The sequence below is a fragment of the Fukomys damarensis genome, unplaced genomic scaffold (assembly GCF_012274545.1).
Source record: "Fukomys damarensis isolate Sample0158 unplaced genomic scaffold, DMR_v1.0_HiC HiC_scaffold_11, whole genome shotgun sequence".
Classification (NCBI taxonomy): Eukaryota; Metazoa; Chordata; class Mammalia; order Rodentia; family Bathyergidae; genus Fukomys; species Fukomys damarensis.
Genome location: NW_022900923.1, coordinates 13,671,288 through 13,696,536, shown reverse-complemented (window position 1 = coordinate 13,696,536; position 25,249 = coordinate 13,671,288). Strand labels below are relative to the sequence as shown.

General features: G+C 37.1%; 1 protein-coding gene across 1 annotated transcript in view; it reads right to left on the bottom strand.

The window, feature by feature from the left end:
* Positions 1–3,339: 3,339 nt before the first annotated feature.
* Positions 3,340–25,249, bottom strand: part of Fh (fumarate hydratase) — a 22,259-nt gene continuing 349 nt past the window's right edge. Inside the window, exons 2-10 of the mRNA XM_010642662.3 lie at positions 22,112–22,246; positions 19,139–19,249; positions 16,939–17,115; positions 13,784–13,966; positions 11,314–11,479; positions 9,809–10,012; positions 8,157–8,284; positions 5,654–5,807; positions 3,340–3,530 (exon numbers count right to left, since the gene is read on the bottom strand). Of these exons, the coding sequence (XP_010640964.1) occupies positions 3,388–3,530; positions 5,654–5,807; positions 8,157–8,284; positions 9,809–10,012; positions 11,314–11,479; positions 13,784–13,966; positions 16,939–17,115; positions 19,139–19,249; positions 22,112–22,246 (1,401 nt within the window). The 3' untranslated portion in view covers positions 3,340–3,387. The remainder of the gene's footprint in view (positions 3,531–5,653; positions 5,808–8,156; positions 8,285–9,808; positions 10,013–11,313; positions 11,480–13,783; positions 13,967–16,938; positions 17,116–19,138; positions 19,250–22,111; positions 22,247–25,249) is intronic.

Here is a 25,249-nt window from a genome sequence, read left to right as displayed (position 1 = left end):
TTCCTGCTGAAGTTACACTGAAAGGACAGTGGAAGAGACCCGATACAGCTAACCAAAAGAGCATAGTTTTAAAAAAATCTATGAAATCTTTCCAAAATTCTTGTGAATGCTTTTGTTACCCAAACTACAGTTAAGATAAATGAGGAAATGTGGCCAGTAGTTTTCTACGAATTCCTGTGTTGCCTGAGCTGAGGGTAGTTCCCAACTGACAGTTCCTTAAGTGCTGTGACTTTGATGCTCTGAACTTTGTCCAGGGCCTCTTGTCTTTCTTCTTGTTTGCTCACAAAGATCAGTGGATTGTTTTTGTCTCCATCTTAAATGTATGTACCTGACATTTTCATGTCTCTGACCCTATTCATGTCCATCCAGCACAAAGCTTTGAAGTCTTTGCTGAGACAGGCCACTCTGAGGCATGAACACCATGATCAATCAATCATGTCCATCCGTGCTCACATCTAAGACACATTAAAGTTCTAATTAAAATCACAGCAGCTTCAGGACACACATGCACACCTGGTAAAGCGTACCTGAAGAGTGAGTACTGCCAGCAACATACGCTCCATCTTTGCTTTCTCAGTCTCAGCATTATTCACATCTGAAGCTGAAAGACTCTTTAGTGTAGGGGTCCCTTCTGTGCAGCAAGCCCAGCAGCATGGATGACCTCTACCCAGAAGATGTCAGTAGCGTTTACTTCCTCAGGGTGACACACAAAGTTTCTCTGGACATTGCTAGAGAGTAGCCGATTCCAATGAAAAAAATACTTAAGTTGACTTGCAGAACAATCTTATAATACAGAATTCTAAAAGCCTTTAGACTATGTCATAAAACACTTTTACTTAGGGCCGGGGATTTAGCTCAGCAGTTCAGTGGCCTGACTTGCAAGCGCAAGGATCTGAGTTCAATCCCCGGTACCAAAAAAAACAAAAAAACACTTTTACTTCACTAACATCACATAAAGATGACTGTGAACTTAAAGGATCACATACACTGGGACATAACAGACAGCTGTGCAAAGACCAAGGCTAGGAACTTGATTTTCTGGTTTCTTTCTATTACATAAATCATTGCATCTCCAGAAGAGCCCTCAAAGGACAGCCTATCCATATAAAGGATATGTTAAAAAAAAAAGTATCCTACTTTCTAAGAGATGCACTGTCACAACTACAGATCAGTTGTCTGTTTTGATTGTTGGGTTCCAAGCACTACTACAAAATCTAATTGATTTTATTTCAATGAAAATCTTTTCCTTAAAGAAAAGGAAGAAAAATCATGTTTTATTGTAAAGCAAGCTGTGAAAGCACTGTATTATCAGCAACATTAGCAAAAACAGTATTACATGGACAAGAAATTAGATTACTGTAAGCTCCACAGGCTTAAAAATTATTAAAATTTTACTTTATCATGTTTCTAGAACTTATTTTAATTACTTTTAAATGCTATATAAAAAAGCAACTACTTTCAAACTTCCACAGGAGAGTTTGTGTTAATGTGATTAATTTTCTAAGAATAAATATTAGGAGTATTTCATCTTAAAAAAATATACCCAATAGAACATTACTTCTACACCCTCAGCTCATGGGAATTTCCCTCTTCATGATCTTGTTCCAACTCTCCACGTACCAGAGGTTGATTCTATTTAAACTAAGTCCTTCAGCTTCAGGTTTAGTCAATCTATTCTGGATCTCCTAGAATTGCTAATTCAAAAATCCCCTTGGGTTGTTTTAAATGAATTTCTGCTGAAACACCTTGGCCCAGGTGCACAGAGGACGGAGAAGATTCACTTTCAGGATATCCTCAGCCTTCCCTTTTCTCCCAGCCTTTGTGTGCTCCCCTTAGTCTGTCTAACCCATGTCCTGAAATCCTTGACCCTTCATGATATGTATATTCCAATATTTAAAACCTTTTTGTAGTCTATTTCCTAAATTTTTAAAAACAAGTCATGCATACATATATCCTCCCTCAGAAGGTTTGGTCAGTTTATGCCCCCAAATCACAGGAAAATTAAAGATGGCTAAAACATCATTTAGTAAATATATGAAAAAATGTTCAACATCACTGGTCATTTGAGAAATGCAGATGAAAACAACACTGAGATTCCACCTCACCCCACAAAGAATGGCTGCTATCAAGAAATCAACCAATAACAAATGTTGGCGGGGTTGTGGGGAGAAAGGAACCCTTCTTCATTATTGGTGGGAGTGCAGACTGGTGCAACCACTGTGGAAATCAATATGGAGATACCTCAAAGAACTAGGATTAGAGGTCCCATTTGACCCAGCCATCCCTCTGCTGTGTATCTTTCCAAAAGAAGAATCATACCACAGTGATATATGCATACCCATGTTTACAGCAGCAGAGTTTGTAATGGCTAAAACTTAGAAACAGTTCAGTTGCCCATCAGTTGAAGACTGGATAAAGAAAATGTGATTTTTTTTCTATAAAATGGAATACTACTCAGCCATAGAGAATGAGAAACTAGAGTCATTCATAGGAAAATGGATGCATATTGAGGCTATATTCCTAAGTGAAATAAATAGGACGCATATATTTAAATATCGAATAGTTTCTCTGGCATGAAAAACTAGAAGTTTAAATAAGATCTAAATTGTATAACTGACAATGTGAAATAGGAAGAAAAGGGCTAAAGGTGTAGGGAAAGTGAGATAGGTAGGGAAAAGGAAATAAAGGAAATGAAAAAATATGAGAAAAGGAAAAAATGGAAACAAAGTCTTTGTAAATAGGGAAGGGTAGAGTGGGTAAGGTGGGGAGGGAAGGGACAAGGGGAAAAAATGAGAACCAAGATCTGTCATGTAAAGGTACAACATCCCAATGATGAATGTAACTGTACTGTGTACCTAAAAAGTACCAATAAACTTAATAAATAAATAAAAACTAGAAACATCATTTAGGAGAAAAATAACAAGAACTAAAAACTTTACCACAGAGGAATTTTTAAAAGCTGCTAACAGCAAAAAATGTAACTCCTCAGGGACAGGGGTAGCACAGTTAGAGTGCTTGCCTAGCATCCATTAGGCCCTAGGTTCCAACCCCTGGGACACAATGAATGAATGAATGAAGTGGTTATTTCTAAAAAAATGTATGAAGTGATAATCATACATGCATAAGCATCAAGATTCCTTTACAATGCAACTCAATATAAAAGAAAAATTAGTCTGGTTTCTTTTTATTTTATGCAATGTAATTTTATACTTACTTAATTCACTTTGGATCTATCATATCCTATATTTTTGGACACTGATCCAATTATTCTGCTAGAGATTCTCAAATCTAATGGTTTCCCTTTAAATGTATCCACTTTTGTTTAGAAAAATAGAGTCCTTTTTTAAAATTTTACACAAGTTTATTTTTATTATAAACTTATTTGAATCACTTTGGACCCAGCATGTCCTTAGGTTTTACCCATTCATCAAACTGCTGTGCTGTGAGATAGCCAAGTTCAATAGCAGTTTCCTTTAAGGTCGATCCATTTTTGTGTGCAGTTTTAGCAATTTTTGCTGCCTTGTCATACCCTGAAGAAAAAAATAAAAAGACAATGCAGGAATTAGTAGTGACACTTGGTTTTTACAGAAAAAGGTAATCATTATTATTTATCTCATACTGATGGCATGGGCTTCTTAAGTGATATTTTTATTTTTAAAAATATTTAACAGTGACTATCTGAATAATTATGATTTCTCACACTGAATAGATCTTTACACTTCTTAAGGAATAAAGATTGTGACAGGTGCTCCCGTGCTACAGAAAATATAGCACAGTGTGGCGGACAGCTGAGTGGCCTTGGGAGGTGGGAATCCAGGTGAGGAGGAGAGGTACACTTCAGAGATGCTTCCCACCGCTCTTCTGGGGCGGCCTCTGCTCCTGGCCTCTCCGTTACACAGAGAGGGCTGGGGAAGCCTGAGCAGAAATACACACTAATACATCCTTTTCACTTATGTGCTTTTGAAGTTAACAAAGTTACAGAGTTAATAGAAGTTATGCAGCTCCACAAGTTGTCTGACAATATAATTTTTACAAAATCAGAAGGTTAAATGAAACTAACATGAGGAAAAAAAAACAAAAACAAGCAAAGGTCAGAGGAATATGTGCAAAGGGAAGAAGTCTGATGAGGCAATATGGTCATCAACCAAACAAAATGATACGAGTCTGTAAGCAACACTTAACCATCTATAAAACATACTAGGGATGGAGTTGATTTTATTATGTAACTGAATTTGTGAATTCTAAACATGTTGGTAAGGGTATTTACTAACCAGAGTAGCCTTATGAAAGAATTCTTATGTTGAACTCTTGGGGTTAATATATGTTCTGCACTTTTATGTCAACAATGACGTTGAAGGCTAAGCATTAATGCGCATCGCTTTTAGTTCTCAAGTTCCACAAGACACAAAACCACCTGTAACACAATGAGGTTGCTGACAACTCCTGACTGGGGGGTTGTAAGGCTCATGCTCAGCTCACCTTTATACTCTCTCTAATAAGTTTTTTGATCTAACACTAAATTGATTACAAGAGAGTTCTACCTATTTTCAGCTTTAGGGGATACCACTAATTTAAAAGTTTTGATAACACATTCTCAAGATCTGATGAAACATTTTGGGGTTCCATTTATATCTTTCCAGTTGAATGTTGATGCCTAACAATTATAAATGGATTGAAATATTCTTATTAGTCTTAATACTATATGATCCCCCTTCCAAAAAAGCTAGGGATCATATTAGGCTCACAGCTACTTAGAGCAATCAAACGAGAGCTAACTGAAATTACAGTCTGATGTGTAGCCAAGAATACAAAGTCTGTTAGCAAAGTACAAGATTGCAGAAGAAAGTTTTAAAGTAGTAATAATATTATGCCAAATGGCTACATCATAACTTGTTCTAAAATAGAATATCAAAGACTCTGTTAACATTAGCTCAGCAGAAAGAAGGGCAAAAAAGGCTTTTAACACATCATAATACAATCCAAGGAATGCCTCCAAACCTACAAAACCCAAAACAGCCTTTTTAATGGGAATTACTATGGTCGGCCTATAATCCAAGTCTGTATGGTTGATTTTACATAATGAAATATTTACAAGTCTGGAAAAAGCCTTGCAATGTAAAAGCATGGTTTTAAATAAAATATTTACATTTTCCTTCCTTTCCTTATAAGCAATGACTATATAAACCTTTTTTCTCTTTAATTGGTAACTTTCTATTTCTGAATTGGATAAAATAACAAGGTCAGAGAATTACAGCATCCAGAGAGAAGGCAGATGAATGAATTCATTCCACACTGCTAATCAGCCAGTGCCACCTAGTGACATTACCAATCCAGAGTCTTACAAATAACCAAGTGCTGCAAAAAATATTCAGCATTTGAATTTAATTAAGATTAAGTAAGTTTGAAATACTACTTCTGAATACAATACTTCAAATAAAGTGAAGTTGAGTGGATTGTTTTGGAAAGAACTACGACACCATAAAAGTTATGAATATATATAGCTTCTTTTAACATCATTTCTAATATTTTAAGATTTTACTGAACCAATGTCCAAGAATTTGTTGCCCACAAACATTCATCCAATATCCTCTAAAAAGTTTTTCAACATTTAACTTCCCATTCAAAATGACATAATTCTTCCTTAAACCCTTACCAATATGAGGATTAAGAGCGGTCACCAACATCAGCGACTCGTTCATCAGCTTGTTGATCCTTTCTGTGTTGGCTTGGATTCCCACCACACAGTTTTCCGTGAAGGACACGGAAGCATCCCCCAGCAGCCTGGCTGAGTGTAACACATTTTTAATCTTTTAGAGAAAGAGAGAAACACATTACTAACCTTATTTCTTTTGGTCAAATGATATATATTATTTGCCAGCTCCTATAAGTACATAATTCAGTGAAATAAACAGCACTCCTAAAAATTGTAAAGTAATGAACATAGAAAACAAATGTGATCACTTCTCGGCCTTTTGGCTAAGATCAAGTGAAAACAAATGTGAATGACATTATGAACATCTGTGGGCACAAAAATCTACAGTAAGGGGAAAAAGACATAAATACAAATAACTAAAATACAAAATAAAACAGGTATGAAGTGTGAACAACCACAGTGAAGGGAATTACTTTCTGTTACAGGCGTTGGTGAAGTCCTGCTTGCTGCAGAGGACTTGGACAGCCCGAGAAGGGCAAGAATCTTCCATGCAGGAAGGAAAGGAGCACTGGTGCAGCGGCTAGCAAGCTCAGCATGTGCTCGGGGCAACTGGTAAAGTCAGGGATTCCCAGCAGTTAATACTCACCAATTTTTATGCTTAAAACCAATATTCCAGGCACTTTAACTTTTTACAGAATGTTTAAAGATGGTACAAAATCAACTGGTACGTTTTGGCAATTGTTTCTTTCTCGTAACATTTCCAATACATACAAAGATATAGTCACATCCTAACATCTTTTGGTCTGAAACCCAAAGTCTAAAAACCATACTTTCAACAATTGGCTCTAATAAAGGGCACTAAATTTTATTGTAAAGTGAATGTTGATTATGTTATTTTCTATGAAAACCAAAATACTGATTTAAAGAAAGGATTAATGAGACGATGCTTTTCTCCCCAGTTCTCCCCTTGTTACCGGCTCAGGCTTTCTTTCGTTGGTTTTCCTCTCTTCCACATGCCTTGGAAACATTACTACATCCCCCCAACTGTTCTTTTTCTTTCATCTTGTGAAGATGGAACAAGACAGTATCATCTTTCATCCATAATAAATGATAAACACGCAACAAAAAACTTGTTATGCACATATATATGCCAGGCAGCTGGTGTTAACTGCTTGGAATGTGACCTGAAATCAAAAGTTCATAGGTCTGAATTCTGCTTTGGCCTTAAAACCTACATTCTATGGGGGTGGGGGTCTTATTAAGTACTATTGAGAGCACCCAATACAGGGTATAATTAAAAAAAGGTTCCTGACAGATAAATGGTGAATTCATTGTGTGAATATTAAAATTTTCCATTTGCATATTCTTATCAAGTTACACTTTATATCCTATACAAACAGGAAAAAAGGCATCCAGTATATGTTAAATATAATGCTTTACACAAATCAAGTACTAAACAGTGACACAGCTTCATTATCTCAAGTTAGAGAAACTGGATGAAAAGACAATGTCATTTTGCTCCATCTTTGTAAAAATTCAGAGCAGTTTTAGTGGACATAATAATGTTTCCAAGGCAATGGAGAGGGTAAAACCAATGGGGGGAACTGAGAACAGACAGGAAGGGGACGACAAAGTGTTGAAGAAACCAAGGAGGAAGAATGTTTCCAGGAGGAACATTCACACTGGATGGAAGACATCATGAGCAATGGGCAAACCATTTGGGTACAAACTGAGGGAGCTGAAGCTGCACTGCAGGGAGCACAGCATAAATCCAAGTAACTTAGGTTACTTCAAGAAGACTGACTGTGAAATAAGGAGCAAGAAAAGAACAGCTTGAGAAGGCAGGGCTGTGGGTCCTAGGTCTTACTCCAAGAACTTTTCTTCCTATTAAACAAAAAAAGCATCCAATCACTTGAGCAAAGTCACCTAAATCCGAAGCTCTATGGCTACTCTTCTAACATCAACGTGCTCCCAAAGGGGTGTAATTTGTGTGTCTTACTGCTGGGCAGTGCACATGTGAAGTCAATCATCTGACCCAGGCATTCTGACGTTTCAAACCCCCTGCACAAATCAGCCACCTTTATGTAGAAAATGTTCTAAAGAAATTCACAAATATAAATAAATTCATTTTGATTAAATGCAATAAATAAATGTGTTGATTACTGTCATAATTTTTAATTAGTATGAAGAGTATTACATTTATATTTGGGCAGTAATTATTCAAATTTAAGACAACTAGTTAGATTCAGGCCACTGAAGACTTTTAATTAGTTTTATCAGTTAAAAAGAATGATAAAAGTGATTAGATCCATTGGTACCACGAGTGGTACAAGCCACCCAACTAGACACGCATGTACCTCTGGTGGTTTCAGCTGGCAGGAACGTGCTAATAAGTGCTTGACTTCCAGTTGCTACCTATACCATCTAACTGCTTACTTAATGTGTAGTCTAAAAACTGTAAGTCTTTAGTCAAAAGCCATTAAAACTTGAATTTAAAGCTTACCATCATTGGTTTGAAAACATTCAACTCAAAATGTCCATTGCTGCCTCCAACGGTGACAGCAACATGATTCCCCATAACCTGGGCTGCAACCATGGTCATTGCTTCACACTGGGTAGGGTTCACCTTGCCTTCAAGAAAACCATCAGTGACAGAATCTGCATCAGATACACTCATGCTTTCATGCAGCGGTCAAGATTAGGCATGAAGTCAAATAAGAAGGAAATCTAATTTCATCCAAGAAAGTCAACCATAGAATAAAGCAAGAACAAAACTGACCAAAGGGAAGGGATGCGTAACCAAACTGAATCACTCAATGACTAACAAGAAACTACATTTATACATTAAATAGAGTTCCTCACCTCCCTGGCTTTCAATAATTTTTTAAAACACTTATAAAACCAGACACTGAATATACACTCAGAAAGATGCAAGCCCAACCTTCTCAGAATCTGGAGGAGCTAGTAACTTCAAAAGTTAATGGGTAAGGCCAGGGATTTAGCTCAGCGGTTCTGCTGCCTGCCTTGCAAGCTCAAGGACCTGAGTTTGATCCCCGGTACCAAAAAAAAAAAAAAAAAAGTTAATGGGTAAATATAGAGAAGTCTAAACTGGTATGGGAACATCTTACCAAATCTGGGAGGATTTATGTTAATCTGGAACTCTCCTACTCATCACATGAATCTCTGTAACTTACCATTGTTTAAGTTCGAAACAAACATCCCAGATTCCAGTGCAAGGCAACACTGGAAGATTACTTCCCGTTTTAGTGACTCTCCAGTTCACTTTTTTGTGCAATCACCTCAGATTTGCAATCTCCTAAACCTATGAAAAACTAATCTAAAACATGATCTCTTCCTGTTCTACACATGCATAGATTTAAAACAATTATCAGCCTTTCTTTTTCACTATTAAAAATTATTTTCTCAGTTTTAGTTCAACACTGGTTGGCCTACACATTTGTAAATCTCTATTGTCATTTGATACACTGTCATCTCAATTTTGCTATCTGCTAATATGACTAGCAGGTATTCTCTGCCTTTCCCCTAAGTCACCAGTGAAGTGTCGAATGGGTAGAGTCCTTCAGCTTGGTACTAAAATATCCCAGACTAAAGTCAACTCATTAGTCACTCCGTCAGTGTCACTGTTCACCCAGCTACAGTCATCTACCAGCACTGCTCACACTACTCCACTAAAACGAATGATTATCAAGTGAGTCTATCACATGCCTGGCTTATCCAGACATCCGGTATTCATGTCGCTTCCTTTATCTATTGGGTTTATTTCACATAAAACACAAAATAACAGGACCTTGGTATGGCTTGTTTTTTACTCAGTCCTCGCTGATCGCATTCACAACACAGCCTATTCCAGAATTCTCTTGGCTTTGGATGTTGAAGGAACGAACCATTACATACTTATGAACAAAGGAATCAAATTCATGCTGCTAACTCAGATTCTTTCTTCCTAACTATTAGATGACGTTCCTAGAAGCCCTGGTCCAAGATGTCCAACACAAACATCCTAAAACAAATGTGCCCCAAGTGTTCCCATTCAGCTTTGGGATCGTGGTACACAAAAAGAGACACACTCTGAAGCCGAGAATCCCTACAGTCCAGTCAAAATCAGGCTCCAACATTCAGCAGCTCTGTGATTACCTGGCATGATACTGCTTCCTGGTTCATTTTCAGGCAAGATCAGCTCTCCCAGACCCGACCGAGGACCAGAACCCAGAAAGCGAATATCATTTGCTATCTTCATCAGACTGCAAGCAGTGGTGTTCATGGCTCCACTGAGCTCAACCAGAGCATCGTGAGCAGCCAGAGCTTCAAATTTATTTGGAGCAGTGACAAAAGGCAAGCCTGAAGGAAAGAAAAGACAAATAACCTATATGGGTAAATAGGGAAAATTAAACATTTATGTTCTGTCAGTAAGTTACATAGAAGTTACAGTACATGAAAAGCAAAAATAGAACTGAGGTCTTAAGGTGTAGTTTGGTGGGACAGTAACTGCATACCAAGCACAAATGGCTTCCAAACACTACCAAAAATAAAAAAGAACAGAATAAACTGTACTTCAGAAAAAGTGCTTCAGTTTCAAGCTCTGTCTACAATTCTTTAAGAAGTCCCAAGAGAGCATAAAGAACTGACACTAACACATTTATACGATGAAATAACAAGGACAATAAATATAATGGAATGCAAAACACTATCCTCCTGCAAACACCTGATTGTCTGATGCCTGACTATTCTAGAGTAAGAATGAAAAGTGAGTAAAATTCACTTTTCCTTGACTTCACACTTGTTCTAGTATAGTTTTTAAAAATTTCTTTGTCCACTGTACTATGGTCCACTGTTTCCTTTAGTCAGGGGGCACAAGATCCTCTGAGAGATAGAGTGGATAGGAACCAGGTGTTCTCAGTCAGTCTCTCCAATGTTCAGGTTTTTAAAACTCTCTACATTCTCAACCCTAAGAATAGTTATTTTATATGAAAGTGTGATTTGAAAAATTCAGCCAGTAAGCTTTAATACACATTGTTTGCTTACTTTCATCCTAACCCTGCAGTAACAGCTGCATCTTAATAAGAGCTTTCTGAACTTGACAACTTGGTTTTAATAACAGTAATCGTTATTCAGACTACAGAACTCTACTGAAGATAAGACAGGAATTAAAAGGTTAATAATTTGGGCTGGGGACATAGCTTGGTGGTTGGTAAAGTGCTTGCCTAGCACATTTGAGACCCTGGGTTTAATCCCAGCATCACAACACAAAAAAAACGAAAAAAAAAAGGTTAATAATTCAAAGAAACTTGACAGTATGACATAAAAAAGTTACGTATATCTGCAACATTTGTATTGTTCAAATGACTTGCTCATTTTTGGCTACTTTGAAAAATATGCTTCAAAATAGCTTTAAAGCAAAAATAACAAAATACTCTGAGGCAATAAATAAAGTTAACATTGGTAAATATGAACTGCATGTTTGAACTCTTATATGAAAAGACCTTTCAAAGGTAAAGGATTAACATTACACTTCTGAAATGGAGATAAGGCACACGTCTGACAGAGAAATTTTATTTCTAACTTTAAACACTGAAGAATGCAAGGCATAAACACATAGGCTAGTGTAACGAAGATGAGTAGTAATTCATGTGGTCACTAACCTGTGAGCGCAGCCACTTTCGCAGCAACCTTTTCAGCAAAGCCAACTCTGGTGTTGAGGCCAGTCCCGACAGCAGTGCCTCCGGCTGCAAGTTCATAGATTCTTGGCAAGGCAGCTTTTATTCTCGCCATTGCATACTGTACTTGCTGCACATAACCACTAAACTCCTGAAGAGAGAAGAAAGTTAAGGTGAGAAAAAATTTCCTAATGGTTTCAAATCTACGGGAACCTGACGTTTTAGAAGATGTCTCAGAATATTAAGTTATAAGTTACGCAAGTCCTACTCATGCTATGTCAATTCATATGACGAGCAAAATCTGAGGAAAGACAAAAATTTATAAACCTATAGGGTGGGACTATGCAAATAACATGCAACCTATTCACAATCTCATTTTGTGGCAGAAGACAAATAAAAGCAACACAGAAAACTAACTTTTAAAGAGGAAAAATGTACTATATTAAGTTACTCATTTATTTGTAAACTATAAATACTGATTTCCCTTTTTTTGGGTCTGTCTCAAACAAGTATGAGAAAGAAAAAGTACTGAATATTCTCTCAGGAAAAATGCAAACAGAAATACTCTCCACAAAACTTCAGTTTAAAAAATTAGGCAGGAACACGAGGCCATTTCACAAGGACATTAAGAAGTGACTCACTGAACAGTGTTAAGGCTAACAGTGGAGTAAGACTATGGCTTCACTGTGTGCTTCCCAAACACACATTTGACACATTTTAAATAAGACAACCCTGGAATTTATGTTTTGAACATAGAAAGGGCCCTCTCAGGAATTATACAGGCACAAAAGGCATAAACCGGGACTTAGCCGAGATATACGATTACACATCTTTTTTTTTTCTGCCTGAAAACAATGAAAAGCTCGAGTACTTTTGATCGGTATAAGGACTTCATAGTGTTCTAAACAAAGTATTTCAAAAGACCGAACTCTTTTGGGGTAAGCGTGATCCACCTGACATAACTTGCACATATACACACCAGCTGGATTCACTTATGGAATATATTTTGATTAGAGAAAAATGAAAAAATACAAAAGATATAACGACCAAAGCAAGTATAAATACTTCTAATAAAGTCAGAGAAAAAGAATTTTCTGTCATAATAATTGAAGGATGTTAGATAGGATGTTGAATCATGGTCCAAATGAACTTTATCACGGCGGTTTAAATTGTTGACACATACACGGAATGGGACAGGTTAAAACAGAGGAAACAATAGTCGTAAACACACACACACCGTTTCTCCTCAGAAACTACTACAAAGAGCCAATAAAGCAAAGAGAAATGGGACATAGCCTTAAAAGGCAACATAATCTGTAGGAGGAGGATTTCAATTTAGTCCAGCATTTGTATTACAACTAATCCCTTCCTTCAGTAATGAAATTAAGCTGAATGATCAAAAACTAAAGTTTTCTTTAGTGTTTGCTGCCATATCATCTATTCAGAATCATAACTGAGAATTTATCCAAGAAAGCAATAGCTTTATTCTTACCCTGACCTCTTTCCACGAAACTCTTATTTGACAACTATCATTTGATATTTGGCATATATACCCATCTTTTTTTGCCCATCTTTCGATATACAATTTGTGTGTATCCTACCACCCAAACTGGAGCGTAAGCTGATAAAAACTTGTTTCTTGAATTTCCTTTTTAGTATATGCTATTAGGTATTCTTTGAAGTACTGATAAAGAAACGTAAAAATATTTTCTGGTATTTTGAAGAAGAGACTAATACCTCCTTCACATGTGGGCAAAATAATAAATATAAGGAAAGACCTACCCTGTTTACTCACTTTAAAATTAAATTTTAAATAATAGCCTAACTTAGAACGAAACAGACAAATAATGGACTTGGTGGAGATGGGGTTGCTGATGATGACAGCTAACACTAGTGGGTACCAAGTGCCAGGAAAGGTTCTAAACGCTCTAGAGAATCGGCTTATTAGAGCCCCGTAACTAATTTGCAAGTAAGATACCGTTCTCCTTATTTTCCAGCTCAGAAAACTGAGGCACAGGGTAAATAATTTTCCTCCCACAGCTTATACACAGCAAAGATCTGAACCAGAACAGGCCAACTAAATTTAGCTCACTGCCAGTACTCTGCTCTTCTAAAAGGACAGCAATAAAGCTGTTGACTTGGGCTGGGTGTGGTGGTACACGCCTGTAATCCCAGCCCTCAGGAGGCTGAGGCAGGAGGATCACAAATTAAGAGCCCAGCCTGAGCAACTAAACAGAACCCTGTCTCAAAACAACTACCAAGGGTTGGAGATGTAAGCTCAGCACAAAGTCCCTGGGTTCAGTTAACCTCCCATTGACTGGTTAATTCAGAACAGTCTTTGTCACTGTGATTAATTATTATAAGCTTGGCATTGGAAACCAGTGTGATTTCAAGGGCAAAAAAATGGCCATTATGTTGATCCCCAAACTGAATAAAATTAGTCAAAATCCTATACCTGCCCGAGAGAGAGCGGAACGGCATCCTGAGTGTGAGTCCGCCCGATTTTGATGATCTGCGCAAACTCTTTGGATTTAGCACTGAGCCCATCATGTAGCTTCTGCAGCCCTGGTAACAGCACTTCGTGAACTTCTACAGCAGCAGCAATGTGCATGGCTGTGGGGAAAGTATCATTGGAGCTCTGTGGGAAGTGTTTCAAAAGAAATGCAAAATGTTAAATCAGAGGCAACATAAAAACAAACTTGAGTATCTCAAAAATCACTAAATGACAACTCAAAACTCCTTGTATCACACCTGTGTATGGGAGGTCATACAGCACTTAAGGGCAAATAAGAAGCAACTTGGTTTCCTACTGAAACAGACTCAGAACTGTATTATACACAAGTACACCGACATACTATACATTATAACCGAGTATACTGAATATACTACATTATCTGCCCACTAATAAATGACAGCAAAACATAGAAGTACAGATCACAAACGCATTTAGATAATAAAATATCTTACAATTATATAGTGCATCCGATCTTTCATAAACATTTTATCCATTAAACTTCAAGAAAATACTGTGAAGTAGATAGCACTTTAACAACAGGAAAGCCAAATTCTCAAAGAGACAGTGTGACCAAAATATTTAGGAACTAGTGAAACGGAGGCCTACCAGGCAGTATATATTCAAAACTCTTTTCTTAACTGTTGGCTCCGTAGGAATATTTATAGTATCATGCTATTTAAAAGACACATTTGTTATTTACATATTTCAGCTGTTTACTACAGAAAATTTCAGAGCACAAAAGTAGGATGAGCAGTATAATGAACACTGATGTACCTATTACCAAACTCCAATAATTGTCACTGTGCAGTCAGTTTGAGTCATGTATAACTCTACCCTACTTCCTCACCCTATCAAATACACTGTATTATTCTGAAGCAGATTTCAGATTGAATCTATCAAAGGCAAGTCTTAGGTTTGGAAAAAAGTCCATCATACAATGATCTTATATTAAAAAAACTTTTCCTTTTCATAACTAAAACTACATTAAATTATACTTAGCACCCAGATTCTGGTTTCTAAATATATTTTGCAAAGAGATTCCCCAAGAGTTCTTTGAAAAAACTCTGTTTCTAGGGCTGGGGCAGGAAAAATATAAGATGATGGAGTTAAAATTATTTTGTAGCGCCAAAAGGCAAGGGTGTACTAAAAGGAAAAAAAAAAAAGTGGCACATCCAAAGGGCACAAAAGCCAAAGGATACGTTTACAAAACTGAAATAATTCAAGCGGCAACACAAACAACAAAAGTATTGTACTGTAATCCAAAGAATAAAAGAAACCATCACAAATCCATACTGACATATAGGAAGGACTGAATAAAAAAATGGGAATGGGAGTTCAAATCTTCTTTGCAGAAAAATTTCAATCCATATATTTAGAAGGAAGAATGAAAATTGAATGTTATTAAAAGACTATAGCAGTAATTTCTGTAGATATATTGATGAATGATAAAATAAGTAGGCAAAAGTTTAAGGAGAAAGAAGATGTTCGCATATTATCAAAGTATCACTAGTAATTACTACGGTGACTCTTTAACATGTGTCCAACATTTTTTTGACATGCCTCCCTTTAGAAACTGAAGCTCCAGTATAGCATACCTGGAATGTAAGCAGGACTTAGTGATTCATTTTTAACAAATATGGTAGAGAAGAACAAAAGAAGTAATTTTATTACAGAGAAACCTGTTAAGCAACACCTTAACCAAGTGATGAAAGTTAACATCACCAAGTCTAAGTCATGTTGCTATCTTGTACCCCTTATTTAAGGCAATGAAAACTTCTGTGATAATCTTCCCAAAATTCACAGCCTCAGTCCAAGTATGAGAAAACATGTGACCCAAACTGACAGAATTTCTACAAAATTCCCTACTACTACTTTCAAAAGTGCCAAGGGTACTACTGAAATGTAAATATCCATAGTCCCTCAAAATTCACACAATGAAACCTGAAACTCCAAGGAACTGGTATCAGGATGCAGAAACTTTGGGATGTGATTAGCCCAGGGGAGTAGAACCCTCAGAAATGGGATTAGTGCCCTTGTTAGAGATGCCCAGAGAGCTCCTTTGCCATTCCCCTATGAGAAGACGGAGAGAAAAGATGGCGGTTTATGAACCAGGAAGTAGGCCTTCACCAGACAGCAAATCTTCCAGCTACTTGATCTTGGACTTCCTGGCCTCTACAACTGAGAAAAACACTTGTTTTCAAACTAAGTAGTCTACATAGCAGCCCAAAGGGACTGAGGAAAAAGGCCAAAATGCTGTCACAGGTTTGAAAATTAAAGGCACAGGTGACTGTGTAGCCTGGACTAGATCCTCAAAGAGAAAAGAGAATCAATGAAGAAACTGGGGAAATCCTAAGAATGCATGTCATTTAGATTATTGTGCCCATGTTAATTTCCTACTTTCAATAAATGTGCCATGGTTATCTAAGATATTAATGTTAAGGGAAGTGGAAGAAATAAAAAGTAACTTTTAACTATCTTTATAATTCTAAAATTACTTCCAAAACATTTTAATTAAAACAAAAACAAACAAACAAAAACATGGTGGCACACCCCTGTAATCCCAACACTAGGGAGGCCGAGGCAGGAGGATCTTGAAAATTTAAGGCCAGCCTGGGATACACAGTGAGTTCAGGGCCAGCCTAAATTACATAGCAAGGCCCTGTCTCAACACCACCCCCCAGCAAAAAACAAACAAAAATAGTAAAAATACACGTATATGCTAAATTTAGATGTCCTAAAAGGAATTTTGATAAGGTTGAAGACAAAGCCAAGATTCCTAGAATCAAGAAATATTTTTTTCTAAAGAATATATGTTGAGTACACTTTCTATGTTAAAAAGCCTATGCTTAGCTGGGGCATGGTGGCGCACACCTGTAATCCCAGCACTCGGGAGGCTGAGGCAGGAAGATCGCTGTGCATTTGAGACCAGCCTGGACTACATAATGAGTTCTAGGTCAGTCTCAACTACATAGTGAGACCTTGTATCAAAAAACAAACAAACAAATAAACAAAAGCCATGCTTGCCTTACAAGAAAAATCTCAAGTATTCCTTTTCTACTTCTAACGAAAAAAGGAGAGGATATATACTTACTAACCTGGCTCTTATTAACATGATCATTGGGATGTACAGGTTTCTTGCTGCCAAGTTCACCTCCTAACATTTCAATTGCTCTATTGCTAATGACTTCATTTACATTCATATTTGTCTGGGTTCCCGATCCAGTCTGCCATACCACAAGAGGAAAGTGATCATTCAGTTTACCTTCAGCTACCTGCAAAAACAAACAAACAAACAAAGCTACAAATGAATATTTTTGAAATAAGAAACAATATTCATTCTGCTATTTCCATGAGTCACGATTCTGCAAACTCCATTTATAGAACCATCTGATGGATGTTATTTTCGAATATTAAGTGAATTGCTGATGGCGCCAGAGTTTGAATGCAGTTGTTCCACAATTCTAAGCTTCCATAGTGTAAGTTTTCCCAACTGTGAATACTGGAAAGTGAAATACATATTCTGAATGGTATAACAATTCACTGGCTTCAAACAGAAACTGAATCAAAGCCATCTTTCTTACTTTTCTGCCTGCTCTAACAGAAGGCCACCTGTAAAGGCTGGCAAATATTTATGTCTTCAGATACATTTATTGTTGGTGCTCAGCAGGAATATCCAACAGATGTTACCACCCAGAGTCAGCATGATAATAAACTAGGGACTTGAAAATGTGAGCTCACTAATAGCTACTTCACTGCACAGATGTCCAATGAGCAGCAACTGCCAAAAGTAGAAAAAAGCACTGCCAGGATCAGCCCCTATTTTTGTCATAATTATGCTCTTGGCCCATGTGTTTTGTAAATGTAAACTTCTTAAAAGAAATGGATACTTAACTTCATATTCTGAAGCTTAAAAAAATAAGAATGCAGTTTAGAAATCTATTGCCTTGAACAAGTCATTCATTTTAAAATAAAACTTTTGTTCTAGCTATATAAAAATAATAGGGGGGCTGGGAATTTTGCTCATTGGTTCTGCTGCCTGCCTCACATGCACAAGGACCTGAGTTCGATCCCCAGTACCAAAACAACAACAACAATAATAATAATAATAATAATAATAGGAGCCGGGTGTGGTGACACACAACTGTAATCCCAGCACTCAGGAGGCTGAGGCAGGAGGATCGCTGTGAGTTCGAGACCAGCCTGAGCTACATAGTGAGTTCCAGGTCATTCTCAACTTCTATCCCACAACAGGTACATCTACACATGCCATGGGCCCACCATATCTGGGGGAGCTACCGCCAGATTTAACAACCAACCCATGGATTAAACATATTTGGAAAACAATGCATTTGTATTGAACATGTACAGACTGTTTTGCTTGTCATTCCCTAAACAATATGGGACAATTAATTATACAGCATTTACACTGTATTAGGTGACTGAAAGTATATATGAGGATACAGCCTAGGTTACATGAATATAATACAGCCATTAATGAAAGAGATTTGAGCAGCTGTAGATTTTTGGTATGGAGTCCCTGTGTATGTATAAAAATAGTTTCAGGTTGTTTGTTTTTTAAAACAAAATTAGAACCAGAAAGCACATATCTTTTTGTAAACTTTCCTCCCTATTTCTCATAGGTAAGGCTTTGCTCTAGGCTAATCTTCAAAAAACAAATTTTTGGGGCCAGGGTTTTAGCTCAGTGGTGCCGCCCCCTGCCTCACAAGCGCAAGATTCCAAGTTCGATCCCCAGTACCAAAAGAGGAAAAACAAAAACTAATTTTCTATTGTTCACAATATAACCGATATGACCACATGTACATAAGCAGCTGCTATGGTTAGTTTCTATTATTATAAACAGCACTGTAATGAACAGCACCGTGCACTTAGCAATTGAAATGCCACCTCCATCTCAAGATAACGTTATGAGTGAAATTATTATTAGTGAAATTATATTCTTGTTAAGTATTATCAAATAACTATTTTAAAAAGGAACCATTTATTCTTTAAAATATCAAATTGAAGTTGTCTTTTCAAAAAATATTAAAACTACATAAATTAACAAGAAAAGTCAAGAGGCTTAAAACTAAAAGATATAATATCTAGACATTTTGTCAGAATATTACATTTTAAGTACCATATTAATATTCTCACCAAACAATAATGCTGCCACCTTTCCTTGAAATTTATTAACTCAAGAATTTCCAGTGCCCTTCCCTCCTGGCAGAGCTTATCGTAACCCAGGAAATGATATGGGTCTAATGCCATGAAGTGAATGCACTCATCACTTCCTACCTCATCTGCTGCCTTCATTATTGCAGTAGCAATCTTCGGATCAAGACCATAATCCTGGTTTACTTCAGCAGCTGCTCGCTTCAAGATGCCAAAAGCCTTAATAACTGGAATCTAACAACAACAACAAAAAAATCTCAAATTTGTAACTTTAAAAATAAAAGCATATTAGTTTATGCAGATGCAAAAACAGTGACCTAATTAATACTATGATTTTCAAATGTTTAGGAGAAACAAATGATTCAATAATTTTTCAGCAAGCGCCATTCCCACACTGTTTTTCCTTCTCTTTAAAAAAAAAAAGATGTATTTTACCTCTAATCACTATGAGATAACCACTAAATGGCTATCATTCACTCCCAAAGTAAAAAAAAATCAATCTAATCTAGTTAGGGAAGACTTGGCACTCAGTAAATTTCTCAGGTTTTTAAAACCCAGGACTCTTCAGGCCTAAAGTTGATTAACTTCTGATACATATCCATAGTTTCATTTGTTAGTACACAAATCTTTTCATTTTCTAATCGAAATCACCTCAATGAGCATTAAAAAGATATATTTCAAGGAAATAATATTCTGGTTTTTATCAAACCAGTGCCCTACGATATCTTGTCAAAACTAGTACTATACAGTGTGGCACAGATCTCAAATGAAGTCTGCATGCAGAAAGAGCAAAAGGGGAAAATGAGATGAAGAGAACAATTCATCTATAAAACAAAAGCTATAAGCCTCTGAGCAGCATCAAGTGGAAAAAACAAAGAAAAGGAATAGACACATTAAACACAAACCTGGAGCAAAGTGAGTATATGCTGAGGAGCAGTCACAAGAGGAAAATAGAAAAAATGTATTTTGAATTTGTTTGTTTGTTTTTGGTACCAGGGATCGAACTCAGGACATTGTGCTTTCAAGGCAGGTGGCAGAACCACTGAGCTAAATCCCCAGCCCTTGTATTTTGAATCTGAAGTAAACAAAATTAAAACATTATGAATGCTTTCTCAAAGAAAATGGAAGATGAATGGCCCACAGAATTTAAAACTTGAAGTTTTAAACATGGAAACAAATGGGGATTTAAACCACTATAAAACGATGGACACTCCAGACGCTGAGGCAGGAGGATCGCTGTGAGTTTGAGGCCAGCCTGGGCCACCTAGTGAGTTCAAGACCAGCCTGAACTACACAGTGAGACCCTGTCTCAAAACACACACACACACACACACACACACACACACACACACACACACACACAAACCCCAAAACAAAAGAATAATAATAATAATTAAATAAACGTTTATAGGAACAAATACTATGGTGGTAGGCTGACCACCACCTAAGTCACAACCAGTTGTCACTCAACACTGGCCATTTGAATGGAGTGACTAAAGCTAGGGCTTATAGACCCAGAAAAATTAAAAAGGGTGATAGCAGAGAAAGTCACACTAAATACTATTAAATTAAAATAAAATAGCACAATATATCAATGGGGAGAAAAGAAGGATTATAATAGTTATAACTTACATTAGAAACTTATAATCTCATTTCTGAGCCTTTTTGCTAAGATCAAGTGTAGAAATTTATAATCTTTTTGGCTTTGTTTTCCTTTAGACTTCAAAGTGTTGAACTTAATCATACAACTAAATTCAAGGTACACATGGTCTGTCTTGTATTTAATAAAGCTCAGGAAATTAATACAGATGAACTCAAATGTGAATAAATTGATATTTTAGGTGTCCACCTTTCACACAGACACAGAATCCAAATGGTTGCCCTGTTGATAACTTGCCTGTAGAAAATCAAAACACAAGCCATGCCACCCCACCAATGCTGTCGGCTGACTTCCTTAATTGCAGAGCTGAATTGTAACAGACTATTTTAGGGTAAATTGCTACCTTTGCTATCCCAAAATGTAGTCAGGCTCAATGAGGGAAACCTCATTATCATGCAATGACAACAACAAAGAAATTTTCTTCAAAGATTTAGCTGCCTGTCATAAAATTCTCTCAACCAGTGAAGATTCGGTCTTGAAGGCTTAAGAATGAGTTAAAGGGCCGGGGATTAGCTCAGCGGCTCGGAGGCCTGCCTTGCAAGTGCAAGGACCTGAGTTCAATCCCCGGTACCAAAAAAAAAAAAAAAAAAAAACAAGAAAGAGTTCAAATAGGTAAGTTAAAATTATTTAGATTAAAGTTACTGAGAAGACAAGTGGAAAACAGTATCTCACTGGATGTAGTCTAATGCTGTTTCTAGGCTTGCTAGCCTATCCTGCATTGACTATTTTTCATACTATTTTTCAAGCAGTGGGTTTTATAATGTTATTTCACTAACCCTATTCACATTTTAACATCTCTGAAATCAAAAAGCACCTTACAATCAATGCATATCATAACTTGAGCTTTCTCCTTTCTTAGTGGTAGCTATTGGTATATCTTCTAGTTGATAGCATCTCACATTTAATAAAATGCAGTAGCAACTTTCTAATTATTAAATCACTCATGTGGTACTGAACACGTACATATTCTCTATCCACTTATATATCTCTACATGCCGGATGTGGTGAATAATACTTTGGTATATTTGTGTTCTGGAAACTGAAACCAAAGTAAAAGGTATAGTATTAAAGAGAAACAAAAGCTTTAAATATATAAAAGCAAAAAGGGAAGAACTGGAATATTAAATTTAAAATATTTACAAACTGTAAATCCCCAGTAAAAAAACTTGTGAATACCCAGTAAGAATGAAAAACTAGTTTTATCCAATAAGAATTCCAAATATTCCAAACCATGGTACAAAGTAGTAGCACACTAAAACTTCAAAAGGCTCTTTGATGTTTTAATGGAAGAAAACACTATTTTACTCAGGAAGACAGTTTTCTGATAATGTTATATTTTTTAATCTGTAAAGTATTTACTTATAAAGTAAGAGGACTCATTCAAATATAGCTTAGTTCATCCACAATAAGCCAGCATTTCCACAAAAGACACTTACAGGCATGCGTTCCGTCACACCACCAATCTTAAAGTTCATCGTAGATCTCACAGTCTGGGCACCATAATACTTATCATTTGGAACCTTCAGTTCACCAAAGGTATCATATTCTATACGGAAGGAATTCTGGCTTGCCTAAAGAGAGAAAGATAAAAGATAAAACAGTTACCACTTGCAAAGAAATCTCACATCAAAGACAGCAGCATCTTAGTGGCTGTAAGGGGAAAGAAACCTTAAAAAGCATCTAAAGACAAAAAATTCTATTTTAACTCTCCCTCTATTCCCCACTTCCATGCCTTTCTTGAGAAATAACTGGCTTCAAGTTCGTTAATACAGATGTAAAAGACAGACAGTAGAACCCATACACTGCATAGATGTTAATTACAAAGGAAGTCATTGAAATACAACAGTAATCTTTTCCATTTCAGGAATATGCCCATTACTGTCAAAATGTGGCCAACTCCAACTTACGTTAATGTTTATTTTAATGGGAATCTTTGAAAACGATCTAAGAATAATATTCTGAAATTTATATAAAGCATTTAAACAAAATTCAGATATGGTTTGCAAACACTAAGCATGAGATAGCATAATACAACAGAAATTACTCAGGGCTTGTAGTCAAGACAACCCAGCACTTGGTAGTGCGTCCTGCAATACTGGGATGCTCAAGGGCAAGTGCACATCTGCTGAAGACATCCTGGTTCTTCAGGGAACAGCAGCAATAAAATAAAAGAGAAAGTTTTCACCTGGGGGAAGGACAACTTCTTCATTAGCCTGCTATCTTGTCCCACCTACTATTGTAAGAATGCTCTCCTTACCACCTCATCAACATAGATCCTCATCCATCCAAGATCTTCTTCAGCATAAGATCTGCATCAACACAGGATCACCAGTAGCCCCTAAGTCACCCGATGCTCCCTGCAATTATTGTGTGTACCCAATAAATGATGGCCAGTTCGAAGCGTCTTTTTCTTTGTCCACTCTGAGGCACTGACCTCCCAGCTCCCCACATACTTTGAGATTACGCAGGTCTGTACTTTCTTTTTTTTTTCTTTAGCCCTTGAGTCCCCCGCTTCTAGGCAGTCAGACTGATCACTCTCTAATACAAAAAGATTTAATAGATAAAAATTCAACATCTGACTTCAGTGCTTTGAATTTTCCGTTTCTTTCTGAAATTCAGTGTGGTGTGAATTCCATACCTCAAAATAGGGAAAAATATAGTAAATGGCTCATTGACATTACACTGCAATACCGAGTAACATCATTTAACTTTTCAAATTTTATGGTCATCCTGAAAATCATTAAGGAAATAAAATGACCTTTAAAAAATATAGGGCTTCTCTAACCACAGTGCAACCACAGCAAGTTCAGAGCTGATTGAGTAATCACTGTTTGTTTGTTTTGGTTTTTGAGACAGGGTCTCACTATGTAGCTGACACCGACCTGGAACTCACTATGTAGTCCAGGCTAGTCTCGAACTCACAGTGGCCCTCCTGCCTCAGCCTCCCGAGTGCTGGGATTACAGGCGTACACCACCATGCCCGGCACGATTGAGTAATCACTGTTAAACATTCATTCTCAACATATTTCTCCTGTAGTATTTATCACACTGTACTATTCAGGTGTGACTATGTTTATATAACTGCCTTCCTTAATCTCCCCCCAAAGTCTCTAAACTCCATGCTCAGAAACTGTCTTACTGACAAGACCCAGTACACAGAAGGCAGCCAGGTACCTACATTACCTTTCTACTGAATGAATTTTTATGTGCTCTTTTAAATAAAAGGTAATGTAAGGCTTCTAGAGTTTTCAACACTAGCAACAGGAAGAACTTTAAACAAAATCAAACAAATTTGGGAGCTGAGAAAGTTAGAATGCAAAAATAATGTGTCTAAACTATGAAAAAGAAATTATCCTTATCTATTTTCTAATATTACAACCCTAAGATCCAGACAGTACTTTTTTTTTTTTTTTTTGCATTTGCCACAACAGGACAAATTCAGAAGTTCTCCAATCTCCTGTCCCCCTTTACTACACATTAATAGGTTAAAAAATGAATTTTAAAATGTTTAAAGGTTCTACAATGCACAAAAATTAGTAGAGCAAGAAACTCCAGCAATACAATGTATCCTACACTTTATAGATTTAGGTAGAACGATAGCATAGAAATATCTTAAAATCTGTACTCCAGAAAATGTCTTGGTCCTTTGAAATGCCAAGGTGCAGTATATTTAATAAGCACTCAAGCCATGGGATTTCCCTATGTGCAATCTTACTGAGTAGTTGTAATTATTTCAATTTTACATGTGCAAATTGAGGTGCAAAGAAATTTGTCCAAACTCTCATCTTATTCAAGGAGACTAGAATTTGAAATTCCATCTTGGATTGAAAGACATGCTATACACCTCAGAGGCCTGTGAAAAACTGTACTTTTCCTAAACTATTATTAATTTCTCAAGCTTTTCTAAACATAAACACATACTGAATACTTTTTAAAACCGGGATACCAAAAGTGACACCCTAAAGAGTAGAAGGACTTAGATCATACCTCGAACATGGACCTTTAAATTCCTTAGCTGTCTTTCTGATTATAAAGTACAGATTTAGCTATTTCATCTCTTCCATACTATTCCATCTCTTCAAATACGCATCTGAACATCTCCCAGTTTTACAGATTTCAGATTTTTTACTGTTTTACCAAAGTTGTGGGGGTAACCAATTCAGCCTAACAAACTGAACAGGCAATCTCATGAGAAGTAAAATATTTACCTCACTCAAGTAACCTACTGTATTCCCTTCAGAGGGCCTGAAAGCACCCTTGTACCTCTACTCCACTCGGAGGCCTGAGCACCCTGTGGGACCCAGAAGCCACAGTTCAGGGGCGCCCAGAAGAGCACGCGGCCAGACCCTGCTATGGAGCAGCAGCGCAAGGGCTGCCCCTCGCCTCGCATCCTCCCCGGCTCCCCTCACAGTCCCTGCCGCAGCGCCTGGGGGATGCGGGCCTTTTCAAGCACAGGAGCGAAGCCCTAAGCGCACCCCCAAATGCCCCAGCCTCGGCCCGGCGAAGGGGGCTCCAGAAGAGGCCAAGAGCGGGCCGCAGAACTCTCCCGCCAGCTCCCCAGCGTCCCTCCCGGT